Source organism: Phoenix dactylifera, chromosome 1 (genome assembly GCF_051530095.1).
Source record: "Phoenix dactylifera cultivar Ajwa chromosome 1, Ajwa_hap1_PhDact_Kaust_v1.1, whole genome shotgun sequence".
Taxonomy (NCBI): Eukaryota; Viridiplantae; Streptophyta; class Magnoliopsida; order Arecales; family Arecaceae; genus Phoenix; species Phoenix dactylifera.
In genome coordinates this window covers 3,786,952-3,798,303 of record NC_143190.1, presented here as the reverse complement: position 1 = coordinate 3,798,303, position 11,352 = coordinate 3,786,952, and the positions used below count along the sequence as shown (strand labels likewise).

General features: G+C 37.0%; 1 protein-coding gene across 1 annotated transcript; it reads right to left on the bottom strand.

The window, feature by feature from the left end:
* Positions 1 to 285: 285 nt before the first annotated feature.
* LOC103709818 (V-type proton ATPase subunit e1-like) lies at positions 286 to 9,941 on the bottom strand. Its single transcript, XM_008795324.6, has 3 exons — positions 9,738 to 9,941; positions 3,890 to 3,937; positions 286 to 614 (listed from the first exon to the last, which is right to left on the bottom strand). Exons 1-3 carry the CDS (start codon positions 9,833 to 9,835, stop codon positions 548 to 550), a joined length of 213 nt encoding a protein of 70 aa, XP_008793546.1. The 5' UTR covers positions 9,836 to 9,941; the 3' UTR covers positions 286 to 547.
* Positions 9,942 to 11,352: the final 1,411 nt, after the last annotated feature.

Below are 11,352 nucleotides of genomic sequence, written 5' to 3'. Positions count from 1 at the left end.
TAATCCATTCCAATTTCGGTTCAGACTGCGAATCAAACACACCTTAGAAGTATACTAGTAATACCAACAAAAACACATAATAACTCGATCATCTAATTCTTTTGTTTCATCAGCCGACCAACCTACTTGACAGATTAAATTTCTTAGAAACGTCTAATGACACTGAACAGCTGGTGTCAGGAACTGAATCCTGACATGAAAGACGCAAGCATTGGCAAACTCCACATGGAAATGGATCCCTTTCACATTCGGCTCACCCTTGCACAAAGTTCACATTTCCAAGAATTGAAAACAACAAATGGCCTTCTTTTATGAACTCACTGCAAATATCTGAAGTCCCACGTTCCTTAGACCAATAAAACACTACATGAATCCATGTACGTGAAGATATCTCTGGTACAAGTTATTAGTGGCAATATATTTTACCAAGCTCAAAGGGAAGGAAATCCAAAACTTGCATGCTGAAGATTTCTCAAGTTGCACTGCAGGTTGAAATAAGACATGATGCTGAATGCCACCAACTAAAAGTTATTCTTTGACAAGCATTTCACTCTCCTTCGCTGAGGATGGGGACAATCAACGGCTTCAGCTGTGCAAGATATACAATTGCCCACCTAACAGTAAAAATAGCAGATGGTCATGAAAAATATAATGGAATAAACGTTTAAATCTGAGCAAATGTTTACTGATAACATAGTGGCATAAGGAAATGTTCCCCAGTTTCATGATAAGTAGTTTGGCGAACTGCCAGAAGAATTTCAGATTCAGCAGTTTTTCTCTGAGTATCAGTCAAAAAATCATAAAAAATAAATACATTCTGAAAAAAGAAAACTAAATTAAGCCATGAAAATCACACATTTAAAGTATTCAATATTTTGGAATCATTGATTGTATGGTTTTAGTATATTTGGAGTGAAATCTTGAAATTTAAAACTTAAAATTCTAGTACAAAAAAGAAACAGAAATATGGTCTCTAATTATTTGACAGCAATCGAATGTTAGATATCTATGTATATCTGTGAGAATAACTGTATATCAATATGAACATAAAATAATTATAATACAGAGAATTTGCAAATATGACTTCGATTAGATCTATTTCTTTATAAGATTTGATCTCAAAACTCATAGACCCAATCTCTCTTAGGTGTAAATAGAGGGGGAAATGAACACTTTTTTCTTCTTTTTCATTCTATTTTCTTAATTTCCTCTTGAATTCCTTAAAGCCGACATCTAATGTGTTTCCAATGTTCTGAAAAATTGCAAAACATCTCTATTTGATCTTAAAAGTTCTTTCAAAGGCTGCATTAATCATTCATCATTTGGCAAAGTAGCACCTCTTGGTGACTGATTGTCCATTTTCGATTGTCCTGCCCTCACCCTAATTTCATCCAGAATATTTCCCATCCTAGTTCTCAAATATATATAGCTTTCTCATCTTTTCCCTTCTAATCGTTGATACAATCAATTTGTAATTGAATTACTCTTTCCCTTTATGAATTTGTATCATTCTAAGACTTGGGAGAACATTATTTGCTTATTCATTTAGATGTACTTAATAATACATGACGAATAATTTCTGTACTTGGAAAGTCTGAAAAATTACTTGAAGGACTAATTTGCATAGACCCAATGCTACTATTTAAAGTAGATTCTTCTTTGAAGTCCAAAAAATTGAAAAAGACCAAAAATCAATATTAAATACCCAAATATAATTAGATAAGTGAATGTCCTGATGACATATAATAGTCATATAATCAACATATTATAGCAAGGGTGATCAGTTGGAGTCAATTTGCATCCAGACAAAAACTGGCTGTGTCAGCAGAAATGCACAAATTTCCCTAGTGTCAGCCAAAGGTGATTCATTTTGGATGAAAAGTATCTGTTTTAGCTGAACTTAAAACCTTGTATTGATATTAAAGCACAAAGCACACTCGAGATCCCAAATAAGACAACATATATTATATGACACAAATAACAATATAATCTTCCTTTTTTTTTCAATGCATAAGATGCAGAATCATATTCTAAATCCTAAATGCCATCGAAACTGGCAGCTTTGTTTATATTTTTAACATACTATAACTTCCCTGCATCTCTCAAATTCGCATTCATTTCCCACGCAAAATGCACGTTTGTGGCATTGCAGGATACCTTTAGCCATTGTTTAGCTAGTTGTTTCATGTTTGTGCGTTCGTGCGTGCGTGCGTGCGTGCATGCGTGTGTGTGTGTGTGTGTGTGTGTGAGAGAGAGAGAGAGAGAGAAGAATAGCATGCCATTACAGCATACCATTGGCTACTGTGTAGCTGGCAGTTTCGTGTATGTGCACATTCGTGCCATTGCAGCGTACTTTTAGCCATTGTCTGGTTGGGGGTTTCGCGCATGTGTGCACGCGTGCATGACAAAGATAGCATGCCATTTTGCATGCATGCATGTGACAAGGATAGTATGCCGCAGGTGGTTTGAGGAAAGAGATGCCAAAAGGGAAATTTGAGAAAGTTTGCAAGGTCAGAAACCACATTTCCTAAAAACTCAGGGTTAATGCAAGTCACCTCAAAGGAAGATACAGTATCCCATATATAAGAAAGAACATTAAACAGCCTTACGGTCGATATCTGCCATGAAATTTATATGCTGATCGTGCCATGTTTCTATAGCATTTCCATGCATCCAAAAAGCTCCTAAAGATATTGGTCCTTCAATTCAGATGCAAGGGTGTGGAAGTTGGAATATATGAACAAGAGTTGTTCAGTTGATTTCTAAACCTAGGGTTTCCGTATATTGTTTAACAATTTGCATTGAGATACTTGTAGAAATGCAAGCAAACGTGAAATCTTCAATAATACATTCTTAACTATCATTTAGTAATCATTTGCATAATTAAAGAATTGTGTGCCAGTAAAGCATTCATGAAATGATCTCCTATACATATGCTTGTGCAAAAGATCATGTGCTCCACAATCTGCAAGCAAGGGGAAAACCTAATCTTGCATAAAATCTAAATTTGAACATTAACATGGAGCACATTTCGAATAAAAGTAGCAAATAAAGCAGTTTTTGGGGTCTATTTAGGACAGGTGGAAGCCCACTGCTTATACTAATTAAATATACCAAAAACTACAGAGGATTGATGGATATTAATAAAATATAAAGAATTTTGTTAGCTGCTTAATCTTAAGCTCAAAGTCATAGAAATCAAAACATTTAGATGACCCAACACCCCTAACCAAGGTATGACATACCGTACCGAACCGGATACTATGAAGCATACCGAACCAGTTCGGTACCGATATGTGGTACGGAAGGTGAACCAACGCTCGGTACATTGAACTGGACCCCATACCGGACATGCTAACATAGTAACAGGATGGCATCAGTATGGGGTTCGATACCGAGACGGTGTACCTTGCCCCTAACCAAGCAATTCCATGCAATTTACTAAGTGGGAAGCAGGATGCTAGCATGCAATTTCATTTGGCAACATATTTTGGGAATTGGAGACCATCTGGGTTTGTTAGGAAGAATGTCCAAAATAGGGTTCTTTTTTTCCCATTTGTGGTGAGGAGGGGACGTGGGATGGGCAGGTTGGTTAGCAAAATGAGCGTCTTGTAAAATATGACAAGCCATAATGAAACATCTACATTTTAATTCTTTGTTGGGGGGGACCCCAGAGTCCAGTATATATGCTCAACTCTAGGACCTCCCATGAGTCCCTTAAAAGCAAGCTGCTAAATCCTGAGATGCCATCTCTTGAAAAGAAAAAAAAAAAAGAGAAGGGGAGAATCCACAACGTGTACATGCATTGTGCTGGGGACTAGTTAAAATAATGTGTCAAAAATATTTTGAATATTGAACTTATGCCAATGCAAGAAACGGGAGAACTTACATCATCCAACAACATACTGTTGCGGTGACAACCAATGTAAAACGTAACCTGCATCACCAAATTAAAACAGTCATATGCCAATGAGCGTGGAAAACTTCTTTTAAAACAACCAAAACTCAAGATATGTATGCCAAAGCTGCTTAGAGTAGTAAATTTCAAAATAAATCGCACAATGCTCCAGTTATGGTCATTTAACCACAATCACCCCATGAGACACAATCCACACATTTGATGATCCAAATATAAATCTACTATTAAACTTTTGATGTATCTTGACATGGAAAGTGTTGAACTTATTAAATAAGTCTATTTTGGAATAGAATTTATGCATCAAAAGCTTTACATGAGATTATGGCATATCAGTCTTTATTTTAGTCACTTAATTTGGTTATCAATGGCTACATTATTTTTAATTTGACTCAATAGTTCAAAATGCTTCAGCAATCAAGTTGTTTCGTAAATGCTATAAAAGCGTAGTCTTGCATTTTGACTTACTACTTTTCTTCTTCACGGTAGTGCTATTGCTGCAATTATGAGACTTCATCAACTTGATTAACATAGCTCTAATCATCTTCTTAATGGGCGAGCTCAGTTGAGGCCTTTCACAAGATGACTCTATATTTTATCCAAGAAGAGAGGTGCAGTGCCTTTAGCTATTGCTTTAACCATCCCCCCCCCCCCCCCAAAAAAAAGAATAGAGAGATATTTTATAGCTTTATATTAATAAACAAGATTGTCTTGATGCATCAACATCGACAATCAAAACGGATCAAGATGAATATTTTTTAATTCCTCTTACCGACTTCGCTTAAGAATTGCGAAATTAAAAAGCGGTCGACCCCTATTTTGAACGAAACAGAAAAACGGCTATGTAAGTCGCAAAAGGGCCCGACGCCGGCCTCCCTCCCTCTCTCCCCTGCCCTCTCTCTCTTTTCCTTCACTTTCTCCGCCTCCGGCAATGGATTTCGTTTCCGTTGCCGGAACCGTACCGGTGAGCCACCGGTAAGGTGCAGAACAGCCGGAACCGTCCGATTCGGGACGGTTCCGTCAACGTTGAACCACAGACATAATAATTTTATGAGGCAGTTCATATCTAAAGTGGCAAATTCCCCTTTGTGTGGAGCCTCGGGCTCTTTAGGAGACATACTCAAGGCCTTGTTCCTTATCTATATGTTACTCTTCTATCAACTACAAGAGAGCGTACAAAGTTCTGAACTGGTTTGATGGTTTAAGGAAATGAAGAAAAGCTCATCTACCACTCAAGGATTTGTTCAAGAGAATGATATGCACCATCACAAGAACTTCATCCTTTTGGTGAAGCAGCATTACTTGGACAATCTCATCCATCTTCAAAAAATTGTCTTGACACAAATCTACAGATGGATATACATCAAAAGTCTAAATATCTATTAGAACCTTGGATTGTGGTTAAGACTGGTTGAGAGTCAAATTTTTCCAACATTGAATCTGTCTCACAATATCTAATGATAATTAGAAGTGGAATCTATTTGTTCTTGTATGGATGAAGGCATTAAAAACTTGGTGAAATGTCATATAACTTTTGTTCTTGAGCTATATTTCAGATTCTAATTAGAAATATCTATTATAACAGCAATTGCAACATGGCAAATTATCAATCTTAAAATTCATGTTTTATAGTGGCGACGACTTTCAAAAGTCTGAATCATCACTACATTTACTAGCAGAACACCTTTTCAACACACTTTCAATCACTTTTCACATATGAAATGACAAGCAACATTGCTGTGGCTATTTGAGTTAATCATTTCTGAATACGTCAGCACTAACATCAAAGAAGCACTTCTCAGTTATAAGTTAGGTGAAACAACTTCATAAGTATTATATTTTCAATATTTTCAATTCAACAATATGAAATAACTCATTATATACTTCTCGTACATATCCTTGTATCTTGTATTTTTGCTCTTGCCACATGATACTTGGATACACATCTGATCTGATTCTCATGTCCGTGCCCATGCATTTTGGTGGTGAAGACGACTACAATTTATCCTAGTTTTAGTTGTCACAATTTGTACTAAATTTATTAATCAAATTGATGTGAAGAATGACTTTTATCATGATGATTTTTATGGGGTCTAAGATGCAACACCCAAGTGTCTGTTGCCTTTATGAAACCATGTATGCACTCAAGTAAGTTTGTGTTGTCATTTGAACACTTTGGGTGATTCTTTGTTGTTCTTTTGGCATAATTCTTCAACAAAGTAGCAATTACTTTTGTTATTCTCACAAAATATTCGTTCAATAAGATAGCTATTGTCCTACCCAATGTCGATGATAATGCTTCAGTGATGCACATAGGAAGCAGTTCTTAGAATTTTGAGAAGAGACTTGGGCCTTTTTACTACTTTTTGGGTCTTGAGTTGTATGCTATCTCCCAAGATACAAGTCCTTGTTTCAACAGAAATATAAGCATCTCTGATAAGCACCACCATGATGGATACTCATAGCATTGGTACAGTAGTGGATCTCCATTAGAGGCTTCATCACACTAGTCATCCTCTATAATGAGTAGCATATGCTTGGTACGTTAGCTTGCTACTGAATTTCTTAAATTGACTATAATAATGTTCAAGTGTTGAGCAAGTTTGTTAGTCCCCCACATTCCAATTCATTAACTGCAATTATTGCAAATCATTAATATCATCTTAACATTAGAACAATTCTCCATACCATCATACAACTACTGAGAGAATAATGCTTTGAACAACATGCATCTTAATTGGTTCCCAACATGAGTTTGAGATGAGAGGCCTCTTGATCCTCAGCTATTCTTTAGATTTTGAAATTGTCTTTCTTTTTCAAAGACACTTGCTCTCATAACAGAAATACAACTCATCCCTAATCAACCAGTCTGTAATAGACAGCCATACTGCTAGTATACCAATGAAACAAAGCCTGAGCTAATAGTAATATATATCCAAATCCGATTCAGCATTGTCAACTTGCAAGTCGCTTGTTGGACTGACTGCGACATTGTGCTTGTGATGCTAGTGTCGAGCAAGTTTGTCAATTAATTGGTTTTATTACGCATTCTTCAGTACCTTTATGGAATTACGAATTACTTTCCCTTGTCCTTTGCCTTTACGTGAAGGCTAGGTTGGGGCCTCCAATTATAACAATTTTGCTATGCACCAAATACTTCAACACCATAGGCTTGATGATCTATATCTTCTTGAGATATTCCCTTATCTTGGCAGAATTGAAAGCACAATGTGTCGTTTTGCTCCATTAACCAACGTAATAACAATGCATCATGGTTAAATTTCTACTAGAGGTCATCTAGCCTCATTACCTTCTCTTAATGTTGGTGCTGCACATATAAATCTTGCTGACATGATACATGCTTTTACATTGCTAACAAACTGATTTGACGAGTACGGGCGCATTAGAATCAACTACCACTTTATCCAACATGTCTACCATGGTAATGTCACTTGCATCCAGTCTACTGAGTTGCTGGTGGACCTCTTAAAACCAGTACTGCAAACAAACCACCTACTAAGCACCTGATGACTACTTGCTAATTAGGCAACGAGTATGAGGGAGATATTCGATAAACCCAGATCAGACTAGATTTCACATGCATGCATTATGTCTACACTTCAGTGGATTGAGTGCTCCGCATATTTCAATGCGTAAAGTGTCAACCAATAGAATGATATGAAGAGGCAGACTAACATAGAGTCTAAATCATTGAGAAATCCTTTGTGTTAATGGCTTGTTCCTAATCTAAATTCTCCATTGTTAAAACCTTCAAGTTCCCAATATTCTTTTTTCCATATAACTGCCTTCATGAAGTTCCTTTTAGTTTTCCCAGGAAACAACAAATTGACTCAAAATCACTTGAGAGCTACTTATAGGGTCAGAGGAAGCTGCAACATCAGAAAACTGATGCAGCATTAAGTTCATTCTGACATGTTTAAAGTAAAAATACCAGATAGGAAAGATGAGTTATGTATAAGTTGGAGAACAAGTCAGTTTTCTTAGTTCAAGACTAGAAGCACTAAAGTTTAATTTCATTAGATGAATCAGCTTGGTACAATACTAGGATCAGAGGATGAGATACTATTTTGAAGGTGAAAATAACCATCATAGTCTTATGTAATAATATTTCTTTTATACTTTTAGGGTTGATCCAAAAAGACATGATAAAAAACGAAAGCTTTACCAGGTCATAGATATATCAGTTAAAGAACAATCCAGTTTTCTTACTAAAATGAGGATACTTCAACTTGCTAGACAGAACAGCTTGAAATGATGTCTAAATCTAAAACATCAGCAGATGGGATACCAATTTGGGGGTTAAGCATAACAATTATATTCTCATATGATAACATTTCTTTACAGATTTTTTCAGGACTGATCTGAAAACATATGCCAAATGCAAAAGGTTTAGTATTTTATATATATTATAGCTGCGGAAGTCCAGGGCCAAGAAATCATCAGAAATCATGAAAGAAGAAGACCAACCATGAAGCAGCATCATACTTTAATCTCTGTACCTGCACTGCCGCAATTCTACCATAGATTTTTCTAAAGAATCCATGTTTATGTTCAGGTACCATTGAAGCTCAACCTCATCCGATATCAATCCTCTGTTTATATCAAACCACTGACAAATATATTCTTCATTGACCCTCGACAGCGGATCTATACTCAGTCAGCTTGAGTTTCCTCATGTAGAACTACCTCATGGAGTACTCCAATTTATACGTTCTTCTCACAATCCTCTACATATTCCAACTCTCTCAATGATAGATGGACTCTCGCATCTCTCTCACACATCTCCCCCAGCCTCACCAACCATTATAATGCCTTTAGGGAAATCAATATCGCTAACATCATCGAGAGAACTCTCATAAAAGCTTATTAGAGAGGACCTCTTGATGAGCAACTTGAGATTTATGTCAATATTTTTTTTTCAGACGCATGTTGTTTATCCTTAAAATTCATATAGAAGGAAAAAGAACCATACATGTCTTACCTATGGGTATGCACTATCCTCCTTACACCTTCGCCCCCCCCCCCCCCCCCCCCCCCCTCCTCTCTCTCTCTCTCTCTCTCTCTCTCTCTCTCTATTTTGCTTTCTTTTACATCATATTATTCTATCTATTTTGATTGCTCCTATATATGTGCATCTTTTATAGTTATTTTATTAAAAAAACTCTCTAGGGCTGGTAAACGAGCAAGTTGTTCACAAGCCAGCTCGTGGTCAGCTTAAAATTTGGCTCGACTTTAGCTCGCTCGCTCAGCGAGCTTTTGCATAAAACTTCTGAAACTCCTTACTTTTACTTTAGTTTTTGTTTCTGAAAGCAATAAATTTTTGCTACCTAAAGCTCCAGAGCCTAGAGGCTTGGCCGAGATTTTTTTTTTAAAGTTCAGTTAAACTTTCTTCTTGGATTTTTGAAAACAAAAACAGAAAACAAAAGAAACACCAAACGGGCCACTAATGATTCAGAATTCTGTGCCGTAGTTTTAGTTCTTTTCCTTTGTCCTCTACATAAATAAAATTGAGAAAGCGAAATATTTTGCGCATAGACGCAAAAACAGAAAAAACCACAAACATCATAGATCAAAAGATGCTGATGCATCCAAAATTCAAACATTACACACAAAATCTCCACTAATTTTTATCCAAGGTTAAGGAGATTAGACCGTGTCGAGGTGATCCAACTCCAAAAGGCAATCCAAAACACAAATACGACGGAGTCCTAATAAGAGTCGACGGTTTCCGTTAGATTTCCTCATCCGAAATCGTAATCCAAGACAACAAAAGAGAGCGGGAGAGGATAGGGAGACGTACAGATTGATGGAGGGGCCGCCGTTGAAGCAGAGGCGGACGGATAGGGCGGCGACGACGCCCGCCACGAAGAAGATGAGGGTCGTCACCAAGAAGCCCATCGCGAGCGATTCCGACGATGCGACGGAGCGAATCCGACCCAAAAAAAAAGGAGATTGGATGTCTCGTCGTTAGTTTGGGAAAAGAACCGTGGAGGTTTTGTCCGTTTGTTGTGGGTTGGCAAGGGATCGGGTTGGAAGGATGGGGTTGGTCTGATACGAATCGGATCAAAAATTTATCCTCGAACCCAAATTATCCATTAAATAAATTAAAAAAAAATAATTAAAATATTTTATTAGGTAGATAATTTTATTGATTAGGTTGAATTAGGTTAAATAGATTAAGTGAATTTTAAAGGGCCCGATAGATTTAAATAGATTATATTGGTCGGATCAAGCATGTTAGATAGATTTTAAACAAATTTTGAATAGATCTAATAAATTTAGTCATGACTGATCCAATTATTAAAAGAGATTTAAACCCGAACTCTACCTATTTAATAAATGGGTCTAGGACCTCTAGATGGGTTGTCCATTGTTCACGCTATATTTTAACTTATAATTGGAGCTTGAAGGTCGGTTAAATGATGACCACATGCAGGACCGGCCTAATTCTTAGGTGACTGAGGCGGTCGCCTAAGACTCCGGCCCAAAGAAGGCCCACCACAGAAAAGACTTCAAAGATAAAACAGAAAGAAAAAAGGCTTTTCTTAGTGAGTTAGCTTTAGACCGGCCCACTATAGGAAATGCCTTAAAGACAAAATAGAAAGAAAAAAGGCCCCCTCTTAGTAAGTTCGCCTTAGGCTCCCAAATGTATTGGGCCGCTCCTGACCATATGGCATAGGATAATAATAAGAAACTGGTCTTAGCATTGTCAAGTATGCTGTAAGGGTCAACTTTGATGCGTCAGTGCAGGCGTGGAAGTCACTAACTGAAAGATAGGAGAAGATCAACTAAAATGGTTACACATAATGAGACCTGAGTATAGTGGGCTGATCAAGTCCTCACCAGGTACTAAGCAAGATGGATAGGATCATGACTAAAAGGGATAGGTCGAATCAGGATGAGTGATGGATTGAGGCTTGGACCTAGTTCCAAAGATAATTGGTATAGGTTGATTATAAGTATGGCTTATTGAATAGGGTAAATAGTGATTTAAGAAGCCAATCGTACCTTATGTTGAATGAAGCCTCTGAAGCAAGACAAGAGAGATAAAAGCAGTTGTTAAAAGATCGGGACGTGGAAGGTGGAGATGTGCAAAACCGGTTATGACAACCATCAGAAGAGAGTGGACGAGGTAGCAACTGCTAATATGGACAAATGTTGGTATTTGGAAAAGACAACTGTTCAGAAGTTAAGAAGAATATGTATACATAAGAAATTGCAATCCTGGGAAGGGCCAGCTTAGCCACCAATTGAATCAATTACCAATTTTTTTATTAGTTTATGTTCCAATTTATTTTTAGCATTTTCAATTCCCAGTTCATAGTTTGTTGCTCGTAGGTCCTAGATGCTGCTCTCTTCCCTGAAAATATGGTACTCTGGTAGCGAAAGATCTTAAAGGTCAAGACAGTAATATC